The sequence below is a fragment of the Schistocerca cancellata genome, chromosome 3 (genome assembly GCF_023864275.1).
Source record: "Schistocerca cancellata isolate TAMUIC-IGC-003103 chromosome 3, iqSchCanc2.1, whole genome shotgun sequence".
NCBI classification, from domain to species: Eukaryota; Metazoa; Arthropoda; class Insecta; order Orthoptera; family Acrididae; genus Schistocerca; species Schistocerca cancellata.
The window spans coordinates 389,473,392-389,490,799 of NC_064628.1; the positions used below are offsets into that span (position 1 = coordinate 389,473,392).

Genomic DNA, 17,408 nt, shown 5'->3' on the forward strand with positions numbered 1-17,408 from the left:
CATCCAGTGACGCCTGTGGACTGGGGATGATGACACGGTGGCCGGTCTGTACCGTTGGGCCTTCATGGCCTGTTCGGGAGAAGTTATGAGTCTGATGATCTAGCTGCAGAATTGGGACATGAAGTAATATGGCTTCCTTCATATCACTGTCAGTATAATCTCATTGAACTGATATGGGCTAAGATAAAGTGAGAAGTAGCAAACAAGAATTGTGCATTTAAATATGGAGAAGAGAGAAAATTATTGAAGGACGCCATTAAACGCGAAACAACAGAAGATTGGCAGAAATGTATTGCCCGTGTGGAGCGACTGCACGAAGAAGGATTCGTGAAGGAAGAACTTCGAGATGAATGCATTCAGAAGATTGTAATAAGTCTACGTGAAGACAGTGACCACAGTTGCAGTGACTACACAGTGAAGATGATGTCCGCCTGCTATAATTTCCGTTGATAGGTTAAATTTAAACTTTTCCTTTTCTTTCCCTTTATTAATATGCGAAACAAAGTTCCCTAAAATGTAATGAATTAATTCTACACACCGACGATGCTTATTCTTGTTGGTACCTTGCTTATGCACCAAAAGCTGTTGACTGTAGCGTGTTCTTGCAAGGAAGTAGAGGGGAGCGTATAGAGTGGGCATAAAGGCACGTGACCTTGAGCCGCCTGGTCAGAGTGAAAAGAGTGTAGTTTACACAAGAGGTGAACTCACGAGGGATACATTGTAGTCCCTACACTTGAGGCAAGCCTTATAAATATCTGCGAACCACACTGTATAGGAAGGCACTTTATTTGACGCACTTGAAAATGAGTGGCAAGTGTTTGCTTCTCAGGTGGCTCAGTGTCTTCTCTACAGATCCCCACGTCAGGAGCTGGTGCTTCGGGTCGTCCAGGAACCCCTCCTCTGTGAGGTTTCCTTCACATGGCGGCTGCTGCAAAACTCGGCCCAGCGGTTCTGCACTGAGGTTGTGGAAGATGGCGGACAGTGGCTCGAGGATCCTGGCAGGCATGGCCAGCCGCAGGTGGTGCCGGTTCGCCAAAACGGCGGAGCACGCATACTCCATCAGCAGGTTCCCCAGTCTGCCACCAGGCTGCGCTGTCACCACACCGTCCATGCAGGCTCCTGTTACCTATAATACATAAAGCATAAGATGTTAAATATGACATATTACTGCAATTATGATTGCCTGTAAATGGTGATGACACTGGCCGTATGTACACTGATCAGCAAGAACAGTAAGACCACCTACATAAATCGAGTATGTCTGCATCTTGGGCACGAATAATAGCAACGACGAATCGTGGCATGGAATCAATGAGGCCTTGGTAGGTGACTGAAGGGAGTTGGCACCACATCTGCACACACTAATCGCCCAATTCCCATAAATACGGGAGGGGGAGGCGATCAGCTCTTGACTCCACATTCAGTCACAACCCAGATGTGCTAGATCGGGTTCAGATCTGGCGAGTTGTGGGGCCAGCACATCAATTGTAACTCACCACTGTGACATGACACATTATCTTGTCGAAACATACCATTGACATCAGAAAACATAATCGTCGTGAAGGGTTGTATGTGGTCTGCAACCTCTGTACAATAATCGTCGATCGTCGTGGCCCCTTACGCGAGGCCTACTGGACCCATGGATGCCCACGTGAATGTTCCCCAGAGCATAATGGAGCCGCCGCGAGCTTGTCTTCGTCCTGCTGTACAGATGTTGAGGAACTATCACCCTGGAAGACGATGAATTCGCGTCCTCCTATCGGCGTCATGAAAAAGCATCGGGATTCATCTGACCAAGCAACGTCCTGCGACTGAACCAACATCCGGTGTCAATGATCACGTGCCCATTTCAGTCGTAATTGCCGATGTTGTGGTGTGGCACATGCATGGGTCGTCAGATATGAAAATTAAGGAGATTGTAAATTGTTAAACGACAGAGTTATTAATTAATACATTTCCAAGAAAGGGGTCATTTAGATACTTCTACCTACACCTAGGGCAGTTGATAGCAGATGTTCCATTTGGCGGTCCGCTGCACCCCTATATAAATACAGTTAGGGATGCAATAGGAGGAAACGCTTTGCACCAAGATATCAAATTGTCCACGTCAGTCAAATGCCCACGTATGTTGTGCCTCGGATAACGTCGCAGCTGGGTAGTGTTGAATGCGTTTTCGGTAAAAGTAGGAAGTGAACTCGCAAGTACTGTGCACCATCTTTGATTTCACGGGAGTACCTTTTAGTGTGTCGCCCGTTATGTTGGCAAAACCACGTGCCAAGTGGCGAGATTATTTTCCACTTTTAAGACGAGCAATTAACTTTTGGTGGTTAGAAGTCAGGGCGATAGACCAATTTATTTGGAACTTCCCATAGAGATCACCTCTGAACCGTTAATAGTGCTGTTTTCGATAGGGATATTAGTTACAATATTAAGACTTATATTTTGTGCATGTGAACGTTTACAGAATATATCAATCAGGTAAAACTCAAAAATTTTATTTATAGTCATAGCTGACGATCCCGCTGAGAAAATAGCAATATTGTATTTCAGTAAACGCAAAGAGTAATGGGGACTTGCAGACTGGTCAGTATGTTCTCCATCGCATTTTGGCTGACGGCGAAAATAATTTTCAGGCACTTGTAGATGGCAAAGGTACGTGGAAAGCACGCACAGACTCTTAGTCTTTTCATAATGACATAACAAAGTAATGATCATTTGATTGTTACCCGCCGCCCGACAGTGTGTTAACATATTAGGGAATAACTTCCGTGGCGTTAGAATGAGTTCGTGAAGGGTGAAGAACGTACGGGAGAAAAGCGTTTGGAGCACATCCAACAAATAATTGAGGATGTTCGGCGTAGGTGCTGCTCTGATTGACAAGATTTGCGTAGGAGAGGTAGCCGTTGTGAGACACTTCAAATCAGTCACAGGACTGGTGAAAAAAGGTTTAAAAAATAAATAAAGGGTACTCAACCTTTTAAACACAAATCGATTCCAGAAGGAACTGAATTTATACTATGGAGAATAAGGACTGCTTGTTATGTTCCTTTTTTGTCTGCTTGCTACCGATTTAGAAGCTCAAAGAGTTCCTCTTTGGGTGCTTTAGGTTAGCAATCGATGACTAGCACCACAAGTATATCCGGTATCTTTAATGCAGCATCCACGACTCACTGAGTCGTGTGGTGACTACGCCATACGATTCTGGATTACATTAATCGGATCTACAGGGGATAGGCAAAATAATGTGAACACCTGTACTTACTTGGGAATGGTTTATTAACAAGGGGTTGGACCTCCATTTTCTCGTAACACAGTTGCAATTCTTCTTGGAATACTGGCATATAGTCTCCAATAGAATGTTAGGCCACTCTTCGATCAGAACCTTTTCTGACTTCTGTAGCGAAAAGGGAGGCGGATATCTGTTCCGGAGTCTACGCTCCGATACCGATCACAAGGGTTGGATAATTTTCGAGTCTGTGGACTATGCTGGCCAGGGAAGTCGCTGCAGTTCAGTTGCATGCTCCTCATACCGCGATTGTACTGTCCTGACTATGTGAATGGGTGCATTATCGTCCTGAAATATAGGATTATTGTTGGGAAACAACATTTCCATCATAGGGTGCGCCTGATCATCTAAAATGTTTACATAAACTTTGGCAGTAATGATGTGACCAGCAGTATACCATCATATGGCTGCCCACACTATCAAACATCCACCTCCACGCTTAACAGCTGGAATGAAGCAATCAGGATTGTAGGCTTCGTTTAGCGTTCTCCAGGCGTAAACCCGCCCCGATGTTGGAAATAACGGAAACGTTGACTTGTCGGACCATATGTCATGTTTCCACTGATCATCCGTCCAGGATTTATGCTCCTGACACCATGTCTTACGCTTCTTTGCGTTGGTTGTCGTCACTTATCATTTCGGTGTAGCAGGCCGTCCATGAACATTCGCTTTATGGAGTTCTCGGCGAACAGTGTCGACAGATACAGGGTCTCGAAGATGGATATTGAGCTCTGAAGTCACTTTAGCCGCCATGGTTTTGTGTTGTTTTGGCACAATTCGCGTCAGCATACGACTATCTCTGTCATTATTACTATTACGTTTACACGATGGTGTCTTTCCATGTTTTGTGTAGGCTGTCACGACTGTTGAAACTGTTGCTCTTGAAACATTCAATAAGTTGGCCGTCTTGATTACTGATGCTGCAGCTAATGGGGTCCCCACAATCTGCCCTCTTATGGAACTCTGTTAGGTCTTCCATTGCACGTCGATCTCGGCTTCTAAATGCAGATACGAAGTGTGCACTACTCGTAAACAACCTGCACTGTTGCCTAGTCCGTACTGAACAAGCACAGTCGAGCACGACACGTGCCTTACCTGCGTTGTTGATCGGTAAACACAACCATCCCATTACTAACACTGTTCACATTATTTTGCCCATCCCCTTTCAAACGGCTCTAAGCACTATGTTTAATAGCTGACGCTAATATTTGCATAAGTATGGAAGCAACATGAAGGAACTGACCTTTATTTGGGGCGACCTGACGAACGCAGTGACGGTATCAACACGGCTGCCACGCGCCACCAAACTCGGCGAATATACGACGTGGTCGGTGGCGGCATCCTGCAAGGAGACAAGGAACATCTGAGGTCATCAGTCCTCTAGACTTAAAACTACTTAAACCTAACTAACCTAAGGGCATCACACACATCGATGCCCGAGGCAGGATTCGAACCTGCGACCGTAGCAGCAGCGCGATTCCAGACTGAAGCGCCTAGAGCTGCTCGGCCACAGCGGCCGGCCCCCTATCTCCTTTACTTACGGTGGTACACAACACTGATTACTAACCTAAAGCCCCTGATGATCAAGTCTCAAAACTTCGCAATTGATAGTGAAGAGACAAAAGACGGTTAACATAGATGACTGGTGACAAAACAGTAAGAGGATAAATAGTTTTAACTCTTTACAATAAAATATTTAACAGCTGACGCTAATATTTGCAGAAGTATGGAAGCAACATGAAGGAACTGACCTTTATTTGGGGCGACCTGACGAACGCAGTGATGGTCTGTGTGGTGTCTCCTAAATTGTAGCTGACGATCAACAGTAGCAACAGAGGTATCAACACGGCTGGCACGCGCCACCAACCTTGGCGAATATATGACGTGGTCGGTGGCGGCATCCTGCAAGGAGACAAGGAAAATCCTGCATCGCTGGTCTGGCAAGCTTCAAGTGGATGGATACCTGTCTCCAAATTGTTACGAAACACCAGGTGTTCAGACGTGCATACCATGTTGACAGGTGTGATGAATATTGCTGGTTGTTAAAATTGCAACACCATAATTGAAAGCGACTAACGAAACTACTTATTGTGCGTGCGCCGAACAGTAGCAAGAATATGTGGTTAGATTTGAACGGGATTTGGGGATATATACAGTTCTGTACATAAAACTGTCACCTGTAGCAACAAGAATGACTGTAGCTCGGTTAGGAATCGACTCCAAATGTGCCTTGATGACAGATACGGGTACGTCATTCCATGTAGCTTCGACACTGTGCCAGAGTTCAACAGTCATAATGGCTGACGTAATGTGAGTGTTAGTCTCTACACTACCCGTGACCAGATGCCTTTAGTGGATGAAAGATCTGCAGAATATGCTGGCCAGGCTAGATGTCGGCCACACTCTGTATCGAGATAGGTCGGGGCAGCACGGGCAGCATGCGGTCTTACATTATCTTGCTGAAACGTATAATAGTTCACCTAGGCCGACCATTCATACACCTTCTTTAATCCCTCTGATAAATCAATTATTCAAAATGACAGTCACAATTGCATTATTTATCTTGCCGCCAACCGGTTTCAACCCGCGATGAGGTCATCTTCAGGGCAATTTACACTGTAAAGTTATAATATTAGTAAGTAATCATGTACGTAATCTACTTGCAATTAGACAAAGTTACATAAATAAACAGATTTTTATACCCATTTCGTCGCTCGCTGGAGTCGTCACGCTGCCTGTGTACGGTTGGTAACTATGCATAGTTGGCTCTCTGCATGAGATTAAATAACGGCCAACAACACGTGGGCAGACGGTAAACGCCCTCCACGGTGACCAACGGTAGTTACATGTTTAAGCAAGAAATCGTAAATTTTAAAGTGTGTTCCAGTTGTAATATAAAACAAGATAAATAATAATAGTAAATATAGCTAATTAGACTTCGAGAAATTTACAATTATTTAAAATTCAGGTAACTGTTGTCCCATTCATTTTTCACATCATTTGTGGATAGAGCAGAACCCCCTATCTTTTGTGGTAGGGACGCCGTTGCCATGGGCGATAGTATATATCAAGCGCCCCCTAGCCTGTGTGGTTGGGACTCTGTCGTCATGGTAGCCGCTTCGTATGAGTCGTCTGCTGTAATACCATCTTTGTGTGGCGTTCGAAGTTATGGTGACAGCGTACCATAACCATTCTTCCACCATGTTTTTGTCAATCCATGTGGTCTTCTGCTGCTGCTGTATTTATTATTATTATGTATTATGTTTTATATTACAACTGGAACAAACTTTAAAATTTACGATTTTTTGCTTAAGCATGTAACTACCGTTGGTCACCGTGGAGGGCGTTTGCCGCCTGCCCACGTGTTGTTGGCCGTTATTTAAGTTCATGCAGAGAACCAACCATGCATACATCTACATCTACATCTACATGATTACTCTGCAATTCACATTTAAGTGCTTGGCAGAGGATTCATCGAACCACAATCATACTATCTCTCTACCATTCCACTCCCGAACAGCGCGCGGGAAAAACGAACACCTAAACCTTTCTGTTCGAGCTCTGATTTCTCTTATTTTATTTTGGTGATCATTCCTACCTATGTAGGTTGGACTCAACAAAATATTTTCGCATTCGGAAGAGAAAGTTGGTGACTGAAATTTCATAAATAGATCTCGCCGCGACGAAAAACGTCTTTGCTTTAATGACTTCCATCCCAACTCGCGTATCATATCTGCCACACTCTCTCCCCTATTACGTGATAATACAAAACGAGCTGCCCTTTTTTGCACCCTTTCGATGGCCTCCGTCAATCCCACCTGGTAAGGATCCCACACAGCGCAGCAATATTCTAACAGAGGACGAACGGGTGTAGTGTAAGCTTTCTCTTTAGTGGACTTGTTGCATCTTCTAAGTGTCCTGCCAATGAAACGCAACCTTCGGCTCGCCTTCCCCACGATATTATCTATGTGGTCTTCCCAACTGAAGTTGTTCGTAATTTTAACACCGAGGTACTTAGTTGAATTGACAGCCTTGAGAATTGTACTATTTATCGAGTAATCGAATTCCAACGGATTTCTTTTGGAACTCATGTGGATCACCTCACACTTTTCGTTATTTAACGTCAACTGCCACCTGCCACACCATACAGCAATCTTTTATAAATCGCTTTGCAACTGATACTGGTCTTCGGATGACCTTACTGGACGGTAAATTACAGCATCATCCGCGAACAACCTAAGAGAACTGCTCAGATTGTCACCTAGGTCATTTATATAGATCAGGAACAGCAGAGGTCCCAGGACGCTTCCATGGGGAACACCTGATATCACTTCAATTTTACTCGATGATTTGCCGTCTATTACTACGAACTGCAACCTTCCTGACAGGAAATCACGAATCCAGTCGCACAACTGAGACGATACCCCATAGGCCCGCAGCTTGATTAGAAGTCGCTTGTGAGGAACGGTGTCAAAAGCTTTCCGGAAATCTAAAAATACGGAATCAACTTGAGATCCCCTGTCGATAGCGGCCATTACTTCGTGCGTTGCACAAGAACGATGTTTTCTGAAACCTTGCTGATTAAGTATCAATAGATCGTTCCTTTCGAGGTGATTCATAATGTTTGAATACAGTATATGCTCCAAAACCCTACTGCAAACCGACGGCAATGATATAGGTCTGTAGTTCGATGGATTACTCCTACTACCCTTCTTAAACACTGGTGCGACCTGCGCAATTTTCCAATCTGCAGGTACAGATCTAACGGTGAGCGAGCGGTTGTATATGATTGCTAAGTAGGGAGCTATTGTATCAGCGTAATCTGAAAGGAACCTAATCTGTATACAATCTGGACCTGAAGACTTGCCCGTATCAAGCACAGGCAGGGTGACGACTCCAGCGAGCGACCAAATGGGTATAAAAATCTGTTTATTTATGTAACTTTGACTAATTGCTGTAGATTATGTACATGATTACTTACTAATATTATAACTGTACAGTGTAAATTGCCCTGAAGATGACCCCATCGCGTGTTGAAACCGGTTGGTGGCAAAATAAATAATGCGATTCTGACTGTCATTTTGAATAGTTGATTATCAGTACATTAATCGCTCTTTATCTCCATACAAATATGTTGTCCATAAAAAATTCTCTGATAAACAATAAAGATGAGAGAAGTGAAAAGAAAAGTTGATGGTGAACTAGTCGTATATTAATTTGTATTAAAAATGTTCTATAAACAATTGTGTTACGACGCCGGACAGTAGCCGGAAGCGGCTGGTAAGAAAGTACCATGCCACGCCTCCGTGTGTCACGACACCAGGATGACCATGCAGCAGCAGCCAAGAAGTGTTAGGATGCCACTGCCGCCAGTCAAGAAATGAATTAACTACTTCAAACGCCTGTCTTTGTCTCGTATAATTTTCTGCCTGGCTCAATGTTCTTGTGTAGCAGCAGGCCAGGGCCTCTATAGAAGTCAATGTTTGGATTAACTGAATACTTAAAGGATAGATACGAAAAATATAAGGAGCAGTGTGGTTAATATATAGTTGAGACTATATTCCAAGTGTGTTTCAACATTTATTTGTTCTTATTGGTAGCGTGAGGTTAGTCGCTTGATTAGCAATGTGGTTATTGGTTTGAAGAATGATTTACAGTGCAACATTTAATTCGTTTGAAAATATTTACTTAAACTGAAACAAGAAATTATTCTTTGAAAGTGAAGAATCTCTGAGAACTTGAATTCTAGGTTTCGTGTAGGGAGAAAGATATCTAAGCACGCTGTCAGGCATAATCCAGAGGCGACACACTGACAATTTCAATTAAATATTCGTTCCGCTTTTCCGGTTTTCGCAGATTTGAATATTAGGCCTTTGTTGTGGCTCCGTAAGATTTCCCGGCGCAATAATTGGTTGCATTCATGTCTGATCTCCAGCAGGAACATATCATCTGGGCACAATATTTCGGTGGCCCACTTGGCCGTCATCTTCACGTGAGTAGGCCGTCGCACTGTCCCGCGCCGGAACTGAAATCAAACGCGGTGGCTCCCTTATACACCGACCGCGGGTCCATAGTGCGTAGCGAAAATAACTGCCCTCTAGCGACACACAGCAGTTGGTGAAAGTTCGCGGAAACGATGAATCAATATCAAACACTACTGAGAGTTTTTAATGACCGAAACAAGAACCGTTGTTTCTTAATGTCAAACAGAACAAGGTTCCAACTCTTACTAAAAGGATACCCCTTATCTCTGTTTATAATATTGTCAGACAGCCGGATTTGAATGGCTTCTTTCACTGCACAGTCCCAGTCCCACGACGCAGGGGCAACCACTTGTGGCTCATCGCATAACATTATAAGTCCTTGAGTAAGACAAGGACTTTTCTGCATATATTTCTGGCTGAAATAAACGCTTGTGGCGATGATGCTCCACGCAACGATCCTGGACCGTATGAATCGTTTGTCCAATATAAGCTTCCCCGCAGTGGCAGGGAATCTTGTAGACCTCGGGCTTTCTCAAACTCCAGTTATCCCAGCAGTGCTCTGGTCTTAGCTGGCGGATGGAATAGAGTTGTAATACCAAATTTCTTTAAATTTCTTCTTGTTTTCGAAGATACGCTCCCCGCGAAAGTCAGAAATGCCACCGATTTGCTTGTATCTTCTGTCGGTTCCCGCGAAGGTCCAGTCTGTAGAGCATTGACGTATCTGATTGTCAGTATAACAGCTTTTAGATGCTCCAGTTCTTGTTTCGAACTATCTGCATCCGAGATGGTGTAAGCTCTTTTTACCAATGTATGTAGGATCCCTTTGCATTGATGAGATGGATGACATGCATGAAGATATTGAACCATATGCGTGGGCTTACGATAAACAGTAGGTCATCATGTCCCATCATCCCTCTTGTAGACCAAGACATCTAAAAATGGAAGTTTTCCATCCTTTTTAGCTTCCATTATGAATGGATGTGGATAGTTTCACCCGAGTTGGAGATGAGTTATCCTTTTGCACTCAGGATTGGGAATGTGGAAACAGTTTAAATTATATCCCTACAACCCAAACGGAAGAAACACCAGAAGGATAACGACACGAAGAACTGGAAGATAGGGCACAGCCAACGGCCCTAACACGTCAGAAGCGCAAGAGCTGCTGTCCAAACTACTGACTTTGCAAAGCAGAGGTGACGGTCCTGTGTATCCATGATACTCTAAACTATCGCGCCCGATGCTGGTCCCGTGTGACAATAAAAACCGCAGTCTGTTAACGTTCACTCTCACTGGGGCCCGCATGCTTGGGTACGTTCATCGGGATGCTTCACTTAGAACCGGTACTCGCCTGAGAAGGCCACGTGAGTCCTGTGTTCAGAGCTGTCGTTATTGGACCTCTGTCGCCGCACCTCTGTCTTCCACTAAGCAGAGGGAAGCCGCAGCTGTGGAAGCTGTGATACACCAGACGTCTTCGTACTGTCATCTGTCTGTATCAAAGTCTTGCCGCAAACAAGCCCATTCCTGTATCGTCCTCTATGGCCAAAAAAGAGATTTCGCTGTCCTCTCAGGCGATAGTCGCGTGGGATCGATGTGGAGAGGAGCTTTTCTAGGTATGAAACTATTCTCAGCGACAACCGTTGATTTTTGAAAATAGGAAACCTAAAAATGCACCTTGTGATCTAGTGCAACTCTGCAGAAACTGCAGATTGACAGTACATGTTAACTAATCTGGATTACTTTAAACAAGTGGTATAAAGTAGGTGAAAATGGTTTTATTGTTTGGATATGTGTTATTGTTATCACTATAGCTTGTGTTTTTTTAGACACAAGCAGACATTTTTAAACACTGCAAAAAGTGAGTACTACACTCACAGTTTATTCAGAAGAGAATTTTTTATTACATGATATATAAAAAAATCAACAGGAGTGTTATTAAATAAACTTATACACCGAAGAGCCAAAGAAACTGGTACACCTACCTAATATCATGTAGCGCCCCCGCGAGCACGCAGAAGTGCCGCAATACGACGGGACATGGACTCGCATAATGTCTGAAGTAGTGCTGGAGGGAATTGACACCATGGATCCTGCAGGACTGTCACAAATCCGTAAGAGTAAGAAGCCGTGGAGATCTCTTCTGAACGGCACGTTGCAAGGAGTCCCAGATATGCTCAGTAATGTTCATGTCTAGGGAATTTGATGGCCAGCGGAAGTGTTTAAGCTTAGAGGACTGTCCCTGGAGCCACCCTGTAGCAATTCTAGCCCTGTGGGGTGTCGCATTGTCCTGCTGGAATTGCCCAAGTTCGCCGGAATGCACAATGGACATGAAGAAATGCAGGTGATCAGACAGGATGCTTACATACGTGTCACCTATCAGAGTCGTATCTAGCCGTATCAGGTGTCCCATGTCACTCAAACCTCATATGCCCCACGCCATTACAGGGCCTCCACCAGCTCGAATAGTCCCTTGCTGACATGCAGGGTCCATGGATTCATGAGGTTGCCTCCATACCCGTACACGCCCATCCGCTCGATACAATTTGACTCATGCGATCAGCCAACATGTTTCCAGTCATCAACAGTCCAATGTCGGTGTGGACAGGCCCAGGCGAGGCGTAAAGCTTTCTGTCGTGCACTCATCAAGGGTACACGAGTGTGCTTTCGGTTCCGAAAGCCCATATCGATTACGTTTATTGAAAGGTTCCCACGCTGACACTTGTTTATGGCCCAGCACTGAAGTCGGAAGGGTTGCACTTCTGTCATGTTGAACGATTCTCTTCGGTCGTAGTTGGTTCCACTCTTGCATGATCTTTCTCCGGCCGCAGCTATGTCGGACATTTGATGTTTTACCGGATCCCTGATATTCACGGTACACTCGTGAAATACTCGTACGGGAAAATCCCCACTTCACCGCTACCTCGTAGATGCTGTGTCCCATCGCTCGTGCCCTGACTGTAACACCACGTTGAAACTCACTTAAATCTTGATAACCTGCCATTGTAGCAGCAGTAACCGATGTAACAACTGCGCCAGACACCTGTTGTCTTATGTAGGCGTTGCCGACCGCAGCCGTCTTCTGCCTGTTTACATATCTCTGTATGCCTATACCAATTTCTATGGCGCTTCAGTCTATGAAGTAATATTCAGTTTTTAAGGTCATATTTACGTAAGTTTTAGATCATAAATGCTTGATAATTCGTTGTTCTTGAGGTCATTAAAATCTGGGCCGTAGTGATAATTACACAGCAGAAATACAGAGCCAGTGTGACACAGTGGTCTGACAAATTCACACCTGAGATTCACGTTCTGCTTGGGGCTATTTGACAAGTATACTGCTCATTTTTAGATGGCTGCATGCAGTCCAGCTGCTGCAAGCTCCGAGAGAAGCCCACACCAGTCTGCAAGTCGACACAAATCAATAAGATGCCACCACGCGACGTAGCCTCCACTAAATGCAGACCTATTGCTGGCTCTGAGTCCGATGTTGTGGACTTAGTACTGCCCAACCAGTGGACTACCATGCAGGTCTGCTTCCAGTCACTGCCAGCCTCCTAACTTGGAGGCTGGATGTTCGAGGCCAGGACGGTCTACCCGCCCAGCCACCTTTGCCTCTGTGGGCATATTGTCACTGTCCGACTGTCCGCCTCTGTTTGCAATGATGGGCACCATTGCTGAGAGCTGTTTTGCACTACAGTGTCCACAGTAGGGTTCCACACCTTCTGATGTCTTCTGCCCTAAGCTGGGAAGCGCCCATGAACACTGCAGTCGAGAAAGCGTAAGAAGATTCCTGGCAGTTGCAGAGGACTGGGTGTGGCAGATTCGCACGCCTACCTCAATCACACGCCTACCTCAACCACACGCCTGCCTCAACCATTCACGTAACACGATTCTGTAAAAGTCTCTATGGCAGCGCCGCAGCGTTGTCACAGGTCTACAGAAGGTTGTTGTCTCGCCTGGAGCCGTTTGCACTTCATAACTGAAAGCTGGCAACAGCGTCCCCAGCTGTCGGAGTTCTGCTTACGCCATCTCGATTACAGGCCGCCACAGGTACCTCACATTAGGATTGCCACTGAGCCGCTGGTATCACCATTCTGTGTGTGTGTGTGTGTGTGTGTGTGTGTGTGGTGGAGGGGGGGGGGTGACACAGATAATTGCTGGAGACCACAGGCAGACAATTTAGGTCAGTGCTTCCACACCCACTGTCCTTAGCATACAACCAGATGGCGTTGCCACCTCAGGGTATAGTTAACGATAGTTGCAGTGTGCTGGCTAATAAAATGTATTTTTAATAAATGATGTTTTCACGTTGATATGTCAGACAGCTACCAGGCTTCTACACACCGCTCCGCTATTACCCCGCCGAGAGTGGTGAACTACTGATTTCTGACGCTACCACCTCAGTTCCACCACACATAGTAGTGGCCGCCCACCCCCTAGCCATAAAAAATGTGAGTTTCAGGCAGTGACCACCGCTGTTGTGAGCCAGGCGTCCCAGGTTCGAGGCCAGGGACCACGGATTTTGCAGTAGCAAGCTACAGTCCAAGAGCTGCAGAGATCAACGCATTACAATGTGCAGCGACACAGCTCAACCCAGTAGAATTTCTAGTTAGTGTCATGAGTCCAGGAAAATATAAGTTAATGCAGATGAGTAGGTAGAACAATTTTGTGATGTTCGAATACAGCATTAGTAATGTGCTGCTTGACATCGTCACAGTTGGTTGTAGGGAAAGCAAATGGTCGACTTCGTTTTATTGGGGGAATTTTGGAAAGTGTAGTTCATCTATAAAGGAGACGGAATACAGAACACTAGATCGACCATTCTTGAAAGTGCTCAAGTGTTTGGGATTTCCATCAGGTTGGATTAAACGAAGACATTGAAAAAGATCATAAGCGCGGTGCCAGATTTGTTACTGAAGGGTTTAATCAGCATGCAGTATTACGGAGATGCTTCATGAAATCGAATGGGAATCCCTAAAGACGACGTTCTTTTAGCGAGGCACTGGCAAGGAAATTTAGAGAACTGGCATTTGAGACCGACTGCAGCACAATTCAACTGCCGCCAACTGCATTTTGCGTAAGGACCATGAAGACAAGATAGGAGAAATTAAGTTTCTTACGGAAGCTTATAGATAGTCATTTTCCCTCACTCTGTTTGCATGTGGAACACGAAAGGAAACGAGTAGTAGTGGTATGTCGTATCCTCCACGAAGAACTGTAGGGTGCCTCGCGGAGTACATACACTCCTGGAAATTGAAATAAGAACACCGTGAATTCATTGTCCCAGGAAGGGGAAACTTTATTGACACATTCCTGGGGTCAGATACATCACACGATCACACTAACAGAACCACAGGCACATAGACACAGGCAACAGAGCATGCACAATGTCGGCACTAGTACAGTGTATATCCACCTTTCGCAGCAATGCAGGCTGCTATTCTCCCATGGAGACGATCGTAGAGATGCTGGATGTAGTCCTGTGGAACGGCTTGCCATGCCATTTCCACCTGGCGCCTCAGTTGGACCAGCGTTCGTGCTGGACGTGCAGACCGCGTGAGACGACGCTTCATCCAGTCCCAAACATGCTCAATGGGGGACAGATCCGGAGATCTTGCTGGCCAGGGTAGTTGACTTACACCTTCTAGAGCACGTTGGATGGCACGGGATACATGCGGACGTGCATTGTCCTGTTGGAACAGCAGGTTCCCTTGCCGGTCTAGGAATGGTAGAACGATGGGTTCGATGACGGTTTGGATGTACCGTGCACTATTCAGTGTCCCCTCGACGTTCACCAGTGGTGTACGGCCAGTGTAGGAGATCGCTCCCCACACCATGATGCCGGGTGTTGGCCCTGTGTGCCTCGGTCGTATGCAGTCCTGATTGTGGCGCTCACCTGCACGGCGCCAAACACGCATACGACCATCATTGGCACCAAGGCAGAAGCGACTCTCATCGCTGAAGACGACACGTCTCCATTCGTCCCTCCATTCACGCCTGTCGCGACACCACTGGAGGCGGGCTGCACGATGTTGGGGCGTGAGCGGAAGACGGCCTAACGGTGTGCGGGACCGTAGCCCAGCTTCATGGAGACGGTTGCGAATGGTCCTCGCCGATACCCCAGGAGCAACAGTGTCCCTAATTTGCTGGGAAGTGGCGGTGCGGTCCCCTACGGCACTGCTTAGGATCCTACGGTCTTGGCGTGCATCCGTGCGTCGCTGCGGTCCGGTCCCAGGTCGACGGGCACGGCACGTGCACCTTCCGCCGACTACTGGCGACAACATCGATGTACTGTAGAGACCTCACGCCCCACGTGTTGAGCAATTCGGCGGTACGTCCACCCGGCCTCCCGCATGCCCACTATACGCCCTCGCTCAAAGTCCATCAACTGCACATACGGTTCACGTCCTGTCGCGGCATGCTACCAGTGTTAAAGACTGCGCTGGAGCTCCGTATGCCACGGCAAACTGGCTGACACTGACGGCGGCGGTGCACAAATGCTGCGCAGCTAGCGCCATTCGACGGCCAACACCGCGGTTCCTGGTGTGTCCGCTGTGCCGTCCGTGTGATCATTGCTTGTACAGCCCTCTCGCAGTGTCCGGAACAAGTATGGTGGGTCTGACACACCGGTGTCAATGTGTTCTTTTTTCCATTTCCAGGAGTGTATGTACACGTAGATGAAAGCTGCTCAGCGTGACTCGTCTAAAGACGACACAGTAAGGAGGTAACATAAAAAGTGGTAACTTGTCGGAACACTATTTCGTCTGATCGAAATGGCTCCTACTAGAGAAGTAAGCTCGTCAACAGACGATGGAATTAGTGTTAATGATGTATTGTGTATCATAGCGAAATCTTTTTATGGTAATAAGAGGGCCTTAGAGATTGTTGATTCCGCATTTGACCTATTGAAGCCGATGGAACACAAAATTTTGTTCAAATTCATAAAGGCAAAAATTGCCTCAGAGGGGAGGGAAGTATTACGACCAGATGAAACTACAATTATCCGAACATAACTACAGGTTCTCTGCTTGCTTTGGGAGATGACTCATCGGAATTACAACATATGAAATATTATATATAACTGATTGAAAATTCATACTGTACATAAGGTGTTTAAATACAGGCATTAAAACTATTAAAATATAGAACTGAATGAAAAGTCCAGTAGACTGCAGCAGCTGTATTTGTTGAAGTTGATTTAGAGTCCCACGCAACACGTTTCGTAAATTTTCAGTTGCATCTTCTAATGTATATGAATGCTATGTCATATGGTATAAAGAGTTGTTACAGAATGCCACAGAGTAACAGGTGGCGTTTCTAGGCAAAGTTCTCAGCTTCCTCAATTGATGAAAACCATCATCAATGACAAATGTCCAGTCTGTGTTAAAATCACGAACTGACATCGCTTTACCGATTAAAATAGCTTTTTGTCAGCCTGTGTCAAGCTACAGAGAATGTCCCTCGTAAATGTTATCCAGGTAAGTACTGGTCCCGAAAGCCGACGCCCTTATGTGTGTTTGTCACCAACAAAATAATAATCGTAGCAGCTAACAACACAATCCTGTGTGTTGTTGGAGCGTGTGCGGTGGCTACCATCGGGCTACTGAAATACTATATACGAAATATTAGTTCACTTTATTACAAGAATGATAAAATAATTTACTTAACTTGATACAATCCTTTGCCAGAGGAGTGCTTGATATTTTACAACTGCCATCTCTTGATGCACTAATTAACAAGCTGTTCTCTTGAAGTACATTACTCAACATTTACAAAGGTACATGTCCATCAGAGGTTTGAGTAACTCTTTAGTCCTACTCGATGATGTTGACTGCTTCAGCTGAGTTCACGAACTTGGAAGGACACTTCCAAGCTCAGTTCCAAATTGCCCTCCATGTGAGGGTGCTGCAGAACTCAGAGAGGGCATGCATTCTTCAGCCACTGCCATTCGTCGTTTGCAGATTGCAGCGAGACATCGCTGATTTCTGTGGTACCGACGTGTATTGCAGACTTTGGCGTGGCGCCGCGATCTTTGGACTATACAACAGTAAGGGCTGCAAGTACTGGAATGTACGGGTGCTTGGATTGGAGTGAAACAGATTATTGAGTGAACAAACAAGACTGTCGAAATGTAAAGAGAA

At 45.6% G+C, this 17,408-nt stretch overlaps 1 protein-coding gene across 2 annotated transcripts in view; it reads right to left on the reverse strand.

The window, feature by feature from the left end:
* Window positions 1–17,408, reverse strand: part of LOC126176724 (galactoside alpha-(1,2)-fucosyltransferase 2-like) — a 188,206-nt gene that overhangs the window by 119,201 nt on the left and 51,597 nt on the right. For both annotated transcript variants that reach the window (XM_049923894.1, XM_049923893.1), the window contains 3 exons: window positions 5,038–5,188; window positions 4,530–4,628; window positions 798–1,126 (listed from right to left, as the gene is read on the reverse strand). In XM_049923894.1, the coding sequence (XP_049779851.1) occupies window positions 798–1,126; window positions 4,530–4,628; window positions 5,038–5,187 (578 nt within the window). In that variant the 5' untranslated portion in view covers window position 5,188. The remainder of the gene's footprint in view (window positions 1–797; window positions 1,127–4,529; window positions 4,629–5,037; window positions 5,189–17,408) is intronic.